Here is a 17,380-nt window from a genome sequence, read left to right as displayed (position 1 = left end):
CTCAAGCACAGAAATAGTGATTTGTTTTCTGTAGAGTGAAATATCGAATGTCACCCAAAACAAGCAAGCATGCAGTTTGAGCCATTCTGCCAAAATCATTGTTAAATTCAAGCCAAAAGTTGGAGAACAGCTCTGATAAACTGGCTTTATAGTTCATAGTTGTAATTCCTGAGGCCTAGAACAGCGAAGTCCAATCAATATTGGTGAACAATGCTATCTGATGACATGATGATAGATCCAGAGTGTGTTTTCTTACAGTCAACCCACTTCTTGCTCTTGTTCTTCTTGACGACATTGAGGGTTAAAGTTCAGCGCCTTCTGCCTTTGAGAGAAATTGCCTCATGTCCACAAATATTGGATGAGCAGATATGTCTCTTTGACCTGTCCCATTCTGATCAATTGCACACACAGTGTCCATTCTGTGTCAGCAAAGTGTGTCTGAGGGGCGATGAAGGGTTTTTAGAAAGATGAGAAGGGAGTGAGTCTAATTATGATATGTATCAGTGTGAGACAGATCTCAGCTGGAGAACAAGCGGAAAGCTGTCACAACAGCACAATGAAAAGTCTAAATATCTCTCGCTAAAAGGCTGTAATGTTCCTTATGTCAACCCATAACAAGCACTGGACAGAGTAGTGATACATGAACTGTTGCTAAATTTGTCCTCAGGGTGGCACTGCAGGCAGGGACATGAGGTTAAAATCTTATTATTTCAGGGGGTTTATCAGTTTCTGAAATATTTTTCTTGGCCTGAATGAAAGCTTGTGGGAGTGTCAAGAAGTTAAAAGGTTCATCCTCAAGAGAGCATGAATGTGCTGAGGAAACATCATAAAAATGACATTTTGGGTTTTGTGAGATGAGTCCTCTGAGGACTGTGTGTGTCCACTCCAACTTCTGTAAAGATTTGGCCAGGAGATGATGAGATATTTTTCTTTGGACCGAACGGTTGGCAGAGCAGACTGACTGACCATCATCATCATCCTCATCCTCCTCAGACCCTGCAGAGTGGGGCCTATCGTTTTAACTATTTTATTTTATTAATTCAATTTCATTTCATGATGGATTTTTTTTGTAGGAAAAGCATTTCAAGTCGATTTATATTAGACAATGTCATTCCCAGTGACACTTATATGTATTTCATGCCACTCTTTGTCTCATGTCTTTTTCTATTTCATAATGTCACTTTACATGACAGTGTGAAGTCATCAGTTGGCACTCCCTGTCCTCCCTGTCCTCCCTGTCCTCCCTATCCTCCCTGTCCTCCCTGTCCTCCCTATCCTCCCTCTCCTCCCAGTCCTCCCAGTCTTCCCAGTCCTCTCAGCCTTGCGTAAACAAGAACGCTCAACTGCTACCAAATTTAACCAGTTGAATCAATCACCAAGCTGTCAACAGTCAGGAACCAACAGTCCACGGACCTCTGCTTTGATTTGGCTTAACGAGGCCAGCTGGCTGCAGTAGCTGGTCAAAAAAGTACTGACAGGGGGAATAAAGTGACCCAGTGTCTGTGGGAATAATGGCACTTGGGGGCATATTGTAAACACAGCACTGACATATCACCACCTTTTAAGTTGATAAGGTGAACTTAGCATACAGCATACAGTTGCTTTTTATTTACTCAACCTGCAGTTATGGAACAAAATGATCATATTTGGAGTTGTATTTCTATCCAACTGGTGAAGCTAAGTAGAATATTTGTTCTCTTTTGCCTGTGCTTTTTAGTCTCTACCACCTCCTGAGGCAGATTTGTGACTCTTCACCTGCTAAATGCTCCACCATGTTCACCAGCTAGTCCTGTGACTGTGTCTGATTGCTTGTTGGTGCTGAGCAGGTGGTGTAAAGTGAGTTTTTAGAGCTGCTGCTTGCTACGGCTGAAGACAACACCGAGTGGTGAAAATGAACCAAAAGAGCAAATTTAACAACTTTAATAACATTTTACAGTCATGAGCTAATCTCTTAGCTTATTTCACAATAGCTCCATAGCTACGAGGGACATAATTAACTTCCAATATACTGAACTGATCATTTAAATATTGTGATGACCCCTGGTTTCATCTTAGGCTTTGAACTTGTGTCTCTGTTGGCTGTGCAGGTAGCTGATTGGTGTAAGTGGGAACACCTGTAGCACCCAGCGTTCACAGTCCTGATGACAAACCACTCTCTGCTGTGCTCCACACAAACACCCCACGTTTGGTTTGGTTTTATTTCCTTTTGTTTCCCTTTATGTTTTTTGCACCTTACAACACCTGCATCCACATCCTTCACTCATGCACATCACACACCATTGACTTCACTGACTTCCACACTTAATGCTGTTAACGTTTGATTTGGTGTCCTAATCTGCTCAATTTGTTTGTAGTTTATTTTTCACTCAGAATCTTCCTTTTGTTGGGGCCACCTGAGCCAGGTCATAACTATATTTAAAGAATTAAAGTATTTACAATATTTTGTCAATACTGCACATAATCAGGCTACATCCCCCAAGAAGTGGGAGTTCTGGAGTTGCTTCCAGTTTTGAGTTTGGCATGAAATTGTCTGAGAACATATATATTACGACAAGGAGGAGACCTTTTGACTTCGGTGACCCTGTGACCCTTTCCCCAGTGCCACCATCAGACCATGCTTTGGCTGTCTTTTAATAACTAGTCTGTCATTTACTCAGCACAATGCTGACTGTGGAGGTGACAGCTGCGGGTTATTCGGCCTTACTGATAGTTTGCACTCTCTTTCTAAATATGTTCATGTCATACTTTGTGTGACTGGATATTTTTTCTCCTTCTTGCCTTTTCTCATGAACCTGTGATCATATCTGACACCGTGCATTGGTCCTCCCTCATATCACTGCTAATCCAAATGATCTGCTTTCATTATAGGATTTGCTTCGGTTTCTTCTTCTGCTTAGCCCCTGCTTGGATTTAGCCTCTTACTGTTGGCTCTCTACAAACATTCTTCATCAGCTTCCTCTCTTTTGCCTTCAGTTTCAAAGCTGGAATTATCCAGACAAGACTGGTCTGTTAGAACGAGTCAAAGTGCTTCTTGTGCTCCTTAAAAGTTCAGCGCCGGCCTCTGAGTGCCTGCCAGTTTGTCTTATTACCACAGTTCACTTATAGCTCGAGGATAAAACACAGCTTATTAGCTGTGTTTGCTCAATTTAACTGACCTCTGGCAAACTGGAAGATTCTTCTTTTCTACTGGCAACAAAACGTTTCACAGAGATGTACATGACAAAACATCCAGCACATACAATGAGACAAGCATCACACTAAACGGATGTGTTCTGTTGTTATATTAGAAGAACCGAAACTGAAGAGGACAAGTTTTTGCTTGTTTCACCTATGAGTTTCCGAGTGGTGGGAGTGAAGGTGTTCGATTTCAGTCTCCCCTTCCCTCCCTTCTTGTAATCACCAGCCTTTGCATAACACCTCCTGCCGCAGAGAGGTGCTCGTCAGACCGGTTTTCAGTCAGTGTTTGTGTGCCAGTGAATTTGGGGAAGCCCTCATGGCTAGAAGCTCTAACTGAAGAAGCTGATTTGGTTCTGAGAAAGGTGTAACTGTGTGTTGTTTGGATAATAGATCTAACAGAAATGTGGTATTGATTTGGACATTTCTCACCGTGGACACTGAATATTTGATAGCTCATCACCGGAAGAGTAAGACAGCTCGCAACAGGTGAGTGTTGCTTTTATATTACAAGTTACACTGAGTTTCTTGATGCAAGCTTCATCGTTCTTACACACTATGCTTCATGGTAGCAGCTGATGGAATTTGCTGCATTTTATTTGGTTAATTGCCAGCACTTTTAAATCAGACATCATTACTGTCTTGCTTGTTCTTCCTCATTCAATGACCCGCACTGACCTGTGTCAGTCTGCAGGTGATATTTCACACCTCTTTGTGGCCATTCAATGCTTTATCAATAGATTTTCTCAGGGGCAAATCGGTGCTAACCACTCTTTAAAATGTGACATATTTAAACAGTACAGCAACCTGGTGATATCTGTTGTCGTATCTGATCTGATATCTCAATTTTGTTGCTGTGACAACACTGAAAAAGCCCCCAAACAGTGTCCCTAACGTGACCTCCGTGCACTGGCACGTATGACAGAAATGTCTGGAATGTGCACTGCTGTCACTTTTATTCATATTACAAAGATTAAACAGAGAATATAAGAGCGAATAATGTTTACAGTCCTCCACTACATTCACAGCCCACTAACGAAGAGCAAATAACCAACCAAAAATAACCTGCCTGACCACATTAGCCAGGAACTCTCAAACAGATAACGCTCACACACACATACACATACACATACACATACAGTCTCATAACCTTTCCTACCCCCTAAACCACAAAATGATTTATTTTCTCAATCAAAAATTTTTGTTGCAAGCACATTCCTCCCAATGTCATATTACTGAGTTTAGCAATAACACCAGCAGGTAGTAAAACAGAACAAACACAGTCAGGGCGTGGCTGCTGCAATGCACATGCACAAGTAGGCCACTTCTCTGTGTGGGAGGGTACAAGCTACAAGCAGGTATAACACCTGGAAACTTCCTTATTGTGGAGCAGGAAGGAATCCTGCTGCTGTCTGAGAGGTACGGTGGGCGTTTATTGTTCTTCTTCTCCGTTCTTTTTCTCTTCCCAGGGTTTAATCTCTGCTTCATCTGCTTCCCTCTCTGAATAATAAATACATGTTTTCTAGGGCTTCTTGTGACGGACAAACTCTCCCTCTCTGTTTAGAGCTCGTTGCTTCAGTACGTTAAATTTGGTATGCTGTAGTGTGTTGTTCTTGGAAAAAAGAAGATATTAAGATTTATCCAAAATGATTATATTGGCACATCTTGTCCAAATGCAGTCTGGAGAGGTCAGCGTGAGGGAACCAAAAGATCAAGAGTTAGAATATCATCATCCTCCAGAGAATACAGCTGTGTTGTTCATCACTACCACTAATACAGTTATTCTCTTCAATATCCGGCCTTGAACACAACTCATGCTGCCACTACAGAACTTGACAGTTTCGGTCAAAACCGACACATGAAGTGTCAATGACACACAGCCTTTGTTGCCTGTTAGTGAGTGAAGGACATGTAGCAATTTTGCTTTTCTTTCAGTCTTGATGGATAAAAAATGTTTCATTTAAAAGACGTTTAGTCTTTAGAATTCATTTAGTCCAGAGAAACTGCAGCACACCAGGCTGTTAAAAGTAAGTTTACAACAAATGTCTGGTGAGATGTAACTTTCCATTTGTGGGCTCTTTCCATATAAACCTAATAATGCGCTGGTAATCACAGCCGTTTTACTGAAGAAAAATACTTAAGTTTTCAGAATGCCGCAAATAACATTTTATGTCTTACCGTACAAGCACTGTACACTCATCAGTGAATCCAGACTGTCCAGAGGGACTCCGGGTCATAGGGCATTCTGCTGTTGATCTGGGAATTAAGATTTATAGGATGCACTTCCACAGCCCGTCTCCATAAAAAATGTCCCTGCCCACATAAAGTACTAATGAACCCTACATACAGTGAGAAAACGTCTGGTGTGTGTCATCCATCTGCAGCTGTGAGGCTTCAGCGTCTGCACCATGTTCTCCTCTGCTGTCCCGTACAAAAACCAGCACTACAGCGAACTGAGGACGAGCTGCATCAAGGACAAGAAACTGTTCGAGGATCCAGAGTTCCCAGCCACCAATGCATCGCTGTACTTCAGGAAACCACCTCCGGGTTCTGTGGAGTGGAAGCGGCCAGGGGTGAGTGGCACAGCTGGTCGCGATCCATCGCTGGCATCCATTCAGCAATGCAGTTATGGCTGCACAGAGTCACATTTTCCTGTATGAGGTGGCATGTAAATGTAATTATTGTGAAATAACTGGGTTTGGCACATTCAGTGTAGAGCAGGAGACTTGTAGTTAAAGTAAAAAGATCACTGAACCACCACTATACATTAAGTTATTATGAAGTTCAGTGACACAGGAAGCAAGAACATCTGATACCAATTTAGCAACAAACACACAGCATGGCTGTTAGAGATTATCAGAGTGTTGATAAAAACTGTTCAACAAGATGAAGGAATGCCATAATAGATATTTATATATAAAATAATTTAACTGAACAGGCCTCTCTAGCCACTCTGTAAGGTTGAGGAGTGTTTGTATGGTAAGCTGACACCAAGAGTTTGACAAACAGGTGTTATCTTACAGTTGTCCCAACAAAAAAAAAAAAAAAAAAACTGAAGTAAAACCAGCATTTACTTGAAGTTTTCAGTTTCTTCTCTCTATCTTTATTTTATTTTATTTTTTTTACAGTGAAGTCTTAGTAATTAAGTGTGTTAAGCCCGCCATGTTCACTTTTCCGTCGTAGGAGATATGTAACGACCCCCATCTGTTTGTGGAGGGCATCAGCTCCCATGATCTGAACCAGGGACTTGTGGGAAACTGCTGGTTCGTTGCTGCCTGCTCCTGCCTGGCTTTGAAGCCAAACCTCTGGAAGAAGGTGGGTTCATTAATATGGGTAGCCAAATATTAATATGGTGTGAGTCGCCAAAGTGCAGGCACAGCAGCACTGAGGGTTGAAACATGCAGCTGACAGCACAGAGCAGGATCAGGACAGCGGGAATTCACCTGAGGGGGTTTGCTCATGAGTAACTGCGAAACCAAATTCCTTTGTGAGAATGACTGATCACTATGAAACTCTCTCTTTGCTGGTAAACGACAATGCTGCATTATTTCTATATCTTTAACATCATTTTGGTACTTGTATTCACATTATTAGCTAAAATTGCTGTTAAACCTAAACAATTTAGAAAACACTGCCAAACTTGTAGATGGTTAAGATTCAAGATAAAGTTACAAATAATATTAATATTATAAATCAAACAAGAATTTGGGATTAGAGGGCAATTTGACAATAATGGAAGAGGAACTGGAGAACTTGGAGGATCAAACGTTAGCCACAGGCTTAATGTTGAGCTTTGCGGTGAAAGTTTTGTCTGAAAAAATAATCTCACAGGGTTTTCCTGCTCCTGTTCAGAGAGCTGTCCGTGCACGATGTAACTCAAGCAGTGTGAGTCTTTGGAGGGTGTCCAGAGTCACATACTTTGCTCTTATCTTTATAAGATCTTTGTGGTTAAAAGCTCACAAAGTGCCTTGTTCACTAACTAAATAGACATACATGTCCAAAACTTTAATTACAGTATTACGAACTACATTCATCCCTTGTGTAATATTACATATTTGTGAAATAAACATGGCACACCCACAGGTTCTGCTTGCACTTTTGATGTTGTGTGTCACGCATTTGACATTTGTTGCATTGTGTTTTGTGTGTTTTCAGGTAATTCCTGACCATACGTATCAGGAGTGGGATCCAAAACACCCGGAGAACTACGCTGGAATCTTTCACTTTCAGTTCTGGGTGTTTGGAGAGTGGGTGGATGTGGTGGTGGATGACCGGCTGCCTACAGTCAACGGAGAACTCATCTACTGTCACTCAAAAGAGAACAATGAATTCTGGAGCGCTCTGCTGGAAAAGGCCTACGCCAAGTCAGTAAGCTTAAACCACACTGTCCCTTTAGCAGAAACTGTATGTGATAATAGATTTTGCAATGCATAATATAAAAACAGAAAAAAAAACCAGAATGTGATCATCTGGTAATCCTTTCTGATATATAAACTCAATTGAAAACAGTACAATGAGACAATATATTTAACGTTTTACCTTATCAACTTCTGATCAACCCCTGCACCCTCTGTGTCCAGGCTGTCTGGCTGCTATGAGTCCCTGGAGGGGGGAAACACTGGAGACGCTGTGGTGGATTTCAGTGGAGCTGTGGCTGAAGCCATCAACCTGGAGAAAGAGGAGTACTATAAGGACCAGAAAAGACTAGACCAGCTGTTTGAGGATCTCCTTAAGGTCTACGATCGGGGAGGGATCATAAGCTGCTCCATTAAGGTCTGCGCTCTTCCTGAATGTCTCCTGCTTTGGCTCTATACTTCAGAGATGCTGGCCATAAACAGACTAATTGTTTTTATCATTTCATCAGGCACAGCCACATGAAATTGAGCTCAAGATGGCAAACGGGCTGGTGAAAGGTCACGCATACTCAGTAACTGCAGTGAAGAACGTGCGTTTGGGTCACGGGCTGCTGGCCTACTTCAAGAATGAAACCATTCCTCTGATCCGCATGAGGAACCCCTGGGGCAAGACTGAGTGGAAAGGAGCCTGGAGTGACAGGTGAGAAGTGATCTGACATTTCTTCTCCACTCTTTCTTCCGTCAAAGGTGATCCTTTTCAAAATGTAACACTCACTGTCTGTAGATTTAAAAGTTGACCATCTTCATGTGCTTTGCTTGCTGGTTGTTAGCTCTGAAGAATGGTCAAAGGTTGGAGATACAGAGAGAGGCCACCTTGGCATCACAGTAGAGGATGATGGGGAGTTCTGGTGAGTGATTAAGTTCCTCTCATTCCAGCTGTTCACCTGTGGAGTTTATTTCCCTTTCAGAGCATTACAGTATGTTTTCTCTTCACACCCACAGGATGTCTTTCACGGACTGGTGCAAGTTCTTCACAGATGCAGACGTTTGCCGTCTCATCAATACTTCTCTGATCAGTATCCACAAGACATGGCATGAGGTTGTGCACTTTGGGAGCTGGACCAAAAACGCAGAGCCGCTGTTAAACCGCTGCGGCGGCTGTGCTAACCACAAGCAGACATTCCTGCAGAACCCACAGGTACAGCAGGCTCTGGCTGGACCCTCTCCTCACATCACCTGTGCTCATGCACATGTACATGTATATATTCACTCCTTCTCAACTTCTTCTCTTACAGTACTTGTTTGATGTCACAAAGGAGGTCGATGAGGTCCTTATCTCCTTACAACAGAGGGACATGAAGATCCACAGAAGAGTTGGTCAAGGAGAAAATCTAAGCATTGGCTTCAGTGTTTTCAAGGTGACATATAGTCAAACATTTCCACCATCATACAACCCTGATTCCAAAAAAGCTGGGATGCTGTGTAAAACATAAAGAAAAAGAGAATGTAAACTGTATTTATTGACAACAAAAGTGGTGAACCTCGCTCCATCCTCCTTGTGAACGACGGAGCCCTTCCAGGATGCCCCTTTCATACCCAATCATGATACTATCACCTGTTACCAATCAACCTGTTTACCTGTGGGATGTTCCAAACAGGTGGTTTTGGAGCATTCCACAACTTTCCCAGTCTTTAGCTGCTCCTGTCCCAACTTGTTTGAAACCTGTTGCTGCATCAAATTCACCATAAGCATATATTTACAAAAACCAATGATGAGGTATTACATTAAATATATTGTCTTACTTTTTCAATTGAGTATATATAAAAAAGAATTAGACATCATCACATTCTATTTTATTTATGTTTTCCGCAACATCCCAACTTTCTTGAATGCAGGGTTGTACTGCATTGATCTACCGAATGTTGATCTATAACTGCGTGTTGCATGATAAGCACCAAACGACTCAGAAACCAAGGAGAAATAACAGTATTGGATTTGAAGGGATTGTGAAACATTGCACAGAGATGATGGTGAGATAGACGATAGATGAGTTCAGACGAGATGTGCGTCTGGGATGAGGTTAGTCTAAGGTCAGTTAGCTTTGGGGGAAACAGGGTGACGTTTTGGCTTCATTCTGGTAAAGAGTTTGGCTTCGTTTGACTTTTCCGCTCATTTGTTGAGCAAACAGTGAACGGTTGTTCGATATTTATAATGACATGCAGACATTCCTCGATAGTTTTATCACAACCAAAACAGACCATTTCAACAAGAGGCTAAATCACACATGATTACACACAAAAATACACATATTTCAGTTGATTGTTTCAGGCTGAAAAACAGAGTAGAACCCAGCACGTTTAGTAACGATTTCTTCTGAAGGTGGAAAAAGTTCAGACGCCCGTGTTCTCGTATGGAGCAGCCATTTCAGAGACCTCATGGGCAAATGTGGTGGCTGCTGGAGAAAAAGAAAGGCATGAATTTGCATTCCTTCTGAGTTATGTTGCACAACATACTTAACATATGTGAGACCAAAACCTCACAAAAGTGCTGAAAAAAGTGAAGCACTTCTCTGTTGGCTTTTCAACAGTAAAAGCTGCAGCCACTGAATAAGTGGTCAGTTCCACTTTCAAGCATTTCTCATCACTTCAAAATCAGATTCATTTATTTAATGCTCTCAACAAAAATTCCAAACGTTGTTCTAAATTAATTTCCTACAGCAACGAAATGAAAAATTCTAATTTAGTGGTTGAAAAACATGGTTGTATTTGAACCATGGCTTCAGTTCCCAGCATTTACTGAAAACCCGCCTACATTACCTCCACCCGAAGAGCAAGAAGTGGGACAGTCCCTGATCTCTTTATATAAGAAACAAATGCGACCTAAAGTTATGATGAATAAATCCAAATTGAACTTAATTTGAATGATAAAATACTGCATGTGCTGATAATATTAGACATAAAAGCTAAATTAAACCATTTCCTGCACATAATGTTGGCTATAACAACTTCATGTGTCAATAATTGTGTCTAGAGCATTTATTAAGATCAGTATAACTCAGAGTTTCAATAGAGGCCTTAATTAAATGAATTGCAAAATCACTGCAGTCCTCTCACACAGCTGGAAAACTTGCCAAACTAGATTTTATCCTACTTGCAGGGATTAGATTGTCACATTCAAATGAGGCCACGTAACCGTAAGCGGCAACACTGACATCACATATCCTGTGATGTGATTTACTTGTCAGAGATCTGGCTAAGTTCAAACACACACTATACACTCTTATCATGCTGACAGAAGTGGTGCCAAAGGGCCAGGTTCTGGACAGAAATAAAAGACGGTGCCACAAAGAGCGACTGTGTGCACACGGCCTGTTGAACTGCTGCGAGCCTGAACCTGGATTTGACCTTTGTTGTCTATGGTCATCATGGGAGTGATATATCCTCCTCCTTCATCTGATCATTATGTTAAAATAAAAAACTGCTCTGACAAGAGGGATAGGTAGTATGACCACTGAACCAGTCCAACAGGATTTTCTTTGACTTCTTGCCTGAGTAACACATCAGTCATCTTACCAGTGCGATGACCGAATTAGCCTTTAGTGATTTCAGTAACACAGTAATGCAGTATATTAAATTCAAGTTCTATTCACCTTTCTGCCACCAGGAGGCAGAAGAATCTACATATACAGCAAATAATAAATCCTCTAGGTACTGTTTCAACCTTAAAAATCTAACTGTTTATCTCTATTACACCTTATTATAAGTATATGTGTTGTGTATTATGCACATATTATGCAGCTCATACATTTGGGGAGCATTTATTTAAGTCTCCAGTGGGCTTATAAAGGGAAAAAAGTACAACATTATCCAGGTTTCTGGTCATCTTTGTGCAGCTGTGTTTTGATTTCTCACCATCTAAGTCTTATGTTCTACACCACCAGTGCTCAGAGACCTGGTGCTTACATGACACAGTATGCTGGAAAAGTAACCAAGAGAAGATCTAATCCAGCTCTCTGAAACAAAGACAATGTTTACATGCACAAACATATAACCAGGATCCTGCAAAGACTTAACGAGGATAAAGGCTCACATGTTAAATCGCTTGCCTTTAAACCTTTAAAGATACATTAAAGCTGATCAGTAAAGTCAGTGATTTGTTTTAAATGAACATTAAGTGAAGCCCAGATGGTTTTCCTTTTCAAGGTGGAACTGAACAGGAAGTATCGGATGCATGACATCCTGACCCAACGGTGTGTGGAGACGTCCACCTACATCAATGCTCGCACAGTGTTTCTGAGAAGCATGCTGCCACAGGGCCGCTACGTCATCATCCCCACCACCTTCAAGCCTCAGACGCTGGGGGATTACATGATCCGAGTTTTCACCGATGTGGACTCAAACTGCAGGTACGCAGTGGCAGTGTGTGTTGGCCTGGAACGAGTGTAAATCAGCAGCATGGCTGTGCTTTAGGTTGTCAGACAGAGGTGGAATGATCACATATCTTACAATTATCAGGTCTTAAGAGACACTGCAGGGAAATACAGAACCCAGCTGTTCATTTCAGACACTGGTAGATGGATAATATCCAAGGAAAGCACTCAAAATGAGTGTTCTGGAGAACAGAGACTATAAAATTGTGTTCATATTAAATCACTTAGAAAGTTATATCCCTCTCCGACTGCTTTTCTTGGCCAGACATTTTGTTTTGCCAGATTTTGACGTTCTTGTTGGCAGACCTAAACACAGAATGTTTGCTCACAGGTCACCTAAGCTGGCTGGTCCAACCAGCGCGGTGTCTGTGAAACATAATGTCACCTCCCTCTTCCAATTTTCTGATAGCACGATCTACTGGCCAAAGTACCAAGATATAGGAACTCCTTTGCTCTCGTGGTCCTTAAATCCTCCTCTACTCTGACAGGGAGCTGACAGAGGATAAACCAAGGGTAAGATGCTGGAGTTCGTTCCTTGGATACCCACAAGTTGTGAGTCACGTCTACGTCCACGGAGCCGAGGGGCTGCAGAATCAGGACAGTACAGGAGGTTAGAGGACTTCACACAAGCTGCACTTTACCCCCATCTCTAGCTCTGTAGTCGACCAAATCTTTTCCTCTTTTCTTGCAGGTGCAGACCCCTATGTGATCATCTCCTGTGAGGGCCACTCTGTAAGATCCACTATCAAGCAGGACACCTTGGAGCCAGAGTTTGCAACTAGTGGCATTTTCTTCAGGAAGAAGCCCAGAAAACCCATAACTGTGGAGGTAAGATGGCTGAACACAAGTAGTTTTGATGATGTGGCAATTCCTTCACAAAAAAAAAAAAAAATGAATGTGGAGTCATCTCTGTCATAACCAGTCCTCCGTCTGCAGAGTATATAATATAACTGCATCACAAAACATTATTTACATTTCAAACTGACTGCTGTCCTTCAGGTGTGGAACAGCAACGCAGTGAAGGACGAGTTTATGGGCCAAGTGGTGTTGTCCGGGTTGGTGAAGGACACCTCTGACCCTCAGAAGCTTCAGCTGAGGAAGAGAGGACGGCAGATGGCAGATGAGATGCCCGGCAGCATCGGCGTGAGGATCATCACGTCTACTCAGCTAACGGCCATGTGACCTCGGGCCTGAGAGAGGCCTGAAGCTTTACCAGTGCTGAACTATGTGGGGTGTGAAAGTTGACATGTGGCATCATTGAGGAACAAGCAGTGGTTCAACCTGTTAACTGCTGGACGCTTGAGTGTGAGCAGAATTGTACACTATCAATTACACATTGGTGAGTTATTTACAAAGCTGAAAGGTGAGCAGGGTAGCAGTGGAGAGATTGAATGTCAATTCCTGTTTTTATCCAAGTGTTTACTCTTTTTAATGATCTTAATTATATTTGAAATCGTTTTTGTGTAACTTATAATGCATTTTTATATTGACGTTTTGCAGGTTGCTTGTAAAGATATCAGATGTTACACCATAGATACTGTGAGCGACGTGGCAGTAATTTGTCATTTAAGTCTTATCATACCTCTATATTCACCTTTATGTACAAACCTTACCACATGTAGGACACATAATTCATGTATCATCTATTTCTTTCATGCATCTTCAGCTCCTTTCTTCCATTAGTTCATATCATGTTTATTATCATGACTATAAAGAAAATGCAATCACTGCACTGCATTAAGAATCACAACAGCCTTCAGGCATCGCCACAACTCTGGTTTTCTTCCTCTTTTTATTTCAGTCCAGTTCCCAAACTGCAATATTTTTTTTTTTTTTTTTTTTACACTCAAGACACAGCCATGCACAATTCAAAGTTCAAAAAGTCTATTGCTTCAACCACAATTAAAAATAGTTTATCCAAAACCTCGTTTCCCCGTCGCTCATTTGTCCTTTTTCAAAGATGGGGAAAGGCCTGCTGAGGTATGCCAGATGGATCAGCAGTTTTACAAAGCTAGACAATAATAAGAGTAATAATAATAATAATGATAATAATAATTTAAAAAGTAACATTTTTTGTCTTTGTTCCATTCTCTTGATACACATTAATAGAGGAATTTTCACACCACGTGTACAGGTTTACACATTCAGAAGATAGGAATGTACAGGAGCAACCACAGAAAAGGGGCACGTCGGCGGCGTCTCTCGTCACCTTTGTGCTCATAGTTCAGACCTGTACATGGGGCAGAGGCCAAACGTCCCGGGGCCGGCGGAGCTTCCTGACAGGCCACCCACACCTACCGCACACACACATACATGTACTAACACTCAGCAGTGGTGCTCAGGACAGACTGTGTGGGCCCGCACACAGAGTGCTGCATCCGTCGGCTCTCTGTCCAGATGAAGGAGTGTCCGATAAAGCCCAAACAGGAGAGCCGGATCCAGGAGTGCAGAGACAGCGTGTGTGTTCGTTTTTCTCTTTTTTGATTTTACCAGGGTGCAAAACATTTATTGATACATACCATAGAGCAACCTGAATATTGTCATTTTAAGTTATAATTCTGAAAAAGGGGGGGAGGGGGGGGTCCCATCATATTTACATACATACATACATATCCTAACAATCTTAACCTATTTGGAGATGAGATACAGTGTATAGTTTGTTTTTCATGCATGAATTCTGTTGCATCCTCCTGTCTAACATCACTCCTTCATCTTCTGTACATTTGCTGTACAATGGAGGTACAATATGACTAAGCAGCTACCCTGCACCTCAAAGTCAAGGTGGACAACACGAGTGAGGCATCTTCTAGTGCAGATTGAGGTAGCCCCCTAACACACACAAGCACACGCGCTCACACACGGAGGGATGCTACATGGGAAATGCCTGACGAAGCTACCAAACACTGACACAAAGTAGATAACTTCTGTACAGGAATGAGTTAAAAGCTAACCGGGTATGGAAGGAATGTTAGCAAATAATATGAACTTCTACTACAGTTTCTATTTTCAGTGCTCATCAGGACAAGGTACAATCATGAAATGGCACTCAGTACTTCGCTCAGTGGGTTACATTCCCGCTCTCTAATCCGCAACGCGTTCCAAAAACGCCACCACAAAACGTAAAGACATATGGAAAAAAAAATAAAATAAAAAATCACATAAGACACCATTAAAAGACAAAAGGACACTGAAGCATGAAGGAGCAGCATCTTGAATACCACAGGAGAAGGCGGGGAGGGGGCAGGTGGGCGAGGAGGACAGTTGGTGCCCGGTGCCTCGTTAGACATGAATGTCTTTGTGTATTCAGAACAGACAGGCCTGGTTTTTGGTTGCCATTTAATCCAAACATGAATAGTCACACTCACATAATGTATTCTGCAACATAAGAAGACTTAATGAATCTTCTGCTCCCGAAAAAACTGGAATCATCTTCTTTTCTACATTTCTGTTCACTTTAAAGTTTAGCTGTTCTATAGTTGATGAATAACATGATGAGGAAAATGTCGTTGTCTGAGAGATCGTTTTGAATTGAAATCAGCATATTTTCCGTTTGCATTATTCTCTTTGTCACGGGGCATCTTTCCTGCTTAAGGTTTAAGGTGACAGGGATCCTCAGGGCACTATGGGAAAGTGAGACAATGCGTAGCACCAGACCTTCAACTCACTAGGTAAATAATCACATGACCACCTGTTTGCCACTGTTGTAGAAAAAAGCTCATTTGAAAGGCTGAAATGTTGGTCCACTGTGTGCCCGCACCTCAAAAAGAACAATCCAACACCCAAATAAGTATATAAATGAAAAGATTTATACTTCTGTTGAATCTCTGATTGAGGGTGTCTCTGGTATAATAAAGAGGTTGCCATTAATTAAGACAGATGTTGAATTCTCTGCACAGTTCTTATTAATTTACAACATAGAAAAACAAAAAGGAAAGCCATGTCTACTGAATGTCTATGAATAATCCTATTTGAGATGCTTGTACACAGTGAATGCTACAGTTTATGTATGCACGTGCTAAGAATGATCTGTGGAATTTGCACATTGTTAGATGAAACTGGCATTTCTGGAGCATTCGGTATCAAGTGTTGATTTAAGTTTGCGACACATCATCTACATGTCAGAGCAAACACGTGTCTATAACTGCAACCCCCAACCATTGAATATGCAACACTTTCCTACATTACATTTAAAATGACATATTTGCATGTGTGATCTATGGATGAGTCACTATAATTATACATGCTGCACTACAGTGCTGGTTAAATTGTTTTATGTAGGCAAATTGTGCACAGTGTTTCAATATTTAAAAAATCAGCACATTAAATATAATATGTAGCCGGTTAGAGAGAAAATCAGCGAATGAACTGCAGCTAACCTGAACTCCAGTGACTCTACAGCAGAGGCTGTCTGGGAGACGTTGGCTCAAATCAAGTACAAGACAACATGAAGCAGACTCGTGAAGGATGTTTAAAGCTGGCATTATCATGTGAAATTATTCCTGACTGTTTCCCCTGTAGCTGCACCCCTACACACATTCAATCACACGCATACACACATAAATATGCCACCTTGAGATGTGACAATCTGCAGAGGAGTAGCAGTGTTTCTCCGCAGAGCCATAGTCATGCAGGCAAAGGTTGGGTCCCAGAGTCACTCTCTCACATCAGCTGGTTACTGCAGGTGCAAGTGTGGCCTGATTGTGCTCCATGGAGGGACTAGAGGAATGAAAACCAAGCCTAAAGCTGGGCAGGGAAGGAATCACGGCCTCCTTAGTTATGTCAGTCTCTCCCTGCTGACATTTCCTCTTGAAAATGAGCACGTTTTCTTTTTGATTTTTTCATCGTATTTTCTTAGTTTGGGGAGCGACTGCTGCCAAACAAGACATATGACACAAAGAGATGTGCACAGTTTGTACACACACACACGCACGCACGCACACACGCTCACACATACTTGTGATGGGCTGCTCTACATGTACAGAGTGCTGGAGAAGTAAACGAGGAGGCAAGGTCTGTTCAGCAGCGTGGGCCGAGAGGCTGCAAGGCCAGATGTCCATCCTACATATGAGGCCTGGGGGTCTTTTGTCCTTGTGCTGTCACTGTAAGTCACACAAACCCCCTCCTTGTGCTGTCGCTGTCACGTCACCCACCACCCATACACCCAAGCCCCTGCCCCCATGAACGCACACATCACAGGCAGGGCTCCAGCCTCGGGTGGGGACACCTAGGGCACACCCTAGCGACTGCTGTTCTTTATGGCTTCCTTCGCAGCTACAATCAGAGGCGTCAGGCTGGATAGAGGCTTCGCCAGCTTGAGGAAGGAATGCTGCAGAGGACAGGAAGGACAAAAAAATGTAGGTATGGAGCTAAAGATGCAGATGAAGAACTGGGGATAGTTGATATTTAATGATGATTTGCTAC

The 17,380-nt window shown here is 42.1% G+C and overlaps 2 protein-coding genes across 3 annotated transcripts in view; one reads left to right on the top strand and one right to left on the bottom strand.

Annotated features, from left to right (window-relative positions):
- Positions 1-3,462: 3,462 nt before the first annotated feature.
- LOC143332525 (calpain-5-like) lies at positions 3,463-15,152 on the top strand. Its single transcript, XM_076750089.1, has 13 exons — positions 3,463-3,663; positions 5,559-5,747; positions 6,358-6,489; positions 7,330-7,538; positions 7,755-7,947; positions 8,039-8,229; positions 8,360-8,437; positions 8,532-8,727; positions 8,825-8,947; positions 11,733-11,935; positions 12,448-12,569; positions 12,651-12,787; positions 12,959-15,152. The coding sequence occupies exons 2-13, from the start codon at positions 5,583-5,585 to the stop codon at positions 13,139-13,141; spliced, it is 1,932 nt and encodes a 643-aa protein (XP_076606204.1). The 5' UTR covers positions 3,463-3,663; positions 5,559-5,582; the 3' UTR covers positions 13,142-15,152.
- The window catches only part of LOC143332526 (serine/threonine-protein kinase PAK 3), a 28,691-nt gene continuing 25,043 nt past the window's right edge, over positions 13,733-17,380 (bottom strand). For both annotated transcript variants that reach the window (XM_076750090.1, XM_076750091.1), the window contains one exon: positions 13,733-17,285. In XM_076750090.1, the coding sequence (XP_076606205.1) occupies positions 17,196-17,285 (90 nt within the window). In that variant the 3' untranslated portion in view covers positions 13,733-17,195. The remainder of the gene's footprint in view (positions 17,286-17,380) is intronic.

The sequence above is a fragment of the Chaetodon auriga genome, chromosome 15, assembly GCF_051107435.1.
Source record: "Chaetodon auriga isolate fChaAug3 chromosome 15, fChaAug3.hap1, whole genome shotgun sequence".
Taxonomy (NCBI): domain Eukaryota; kingdom Metazoa; phylum Chordata; class Actinopteri; order Chaetodontiformes; family Chaetodontidae; genus Chaetodon; species Chaetodon auriga.
The sequence above is the reverse complement of the archived record's forward strand: the minus strand, read 5'-3'. Positions and strand labels throughout refer to the sequence as shown.

Bases quoted from the DNA above. Each gene is read 5' to 3' on its own strand.
- LOC143332525 (XM_076750089.1), top strand. From the start codon at position 5,583: ATGTTCTCCTCTGCTGTCCCGTACAAAAACCAGCACTACAGCGAACTG. The intron at 8,438-8,531 runs GTGAGTGATTAA...TCACACCCACAG, and splicing joins GAGGATGATGGGGAGTTCTG to GATGTCTTTCACGGACTGGT. The intron at 8,948-11,732 runs GTGACATATAGT...TTCCTTTTCAAG, and splicing joins TTGGCTTCAGTGTTTTCAAG to GTGGAACTGAACAGGAAGTA.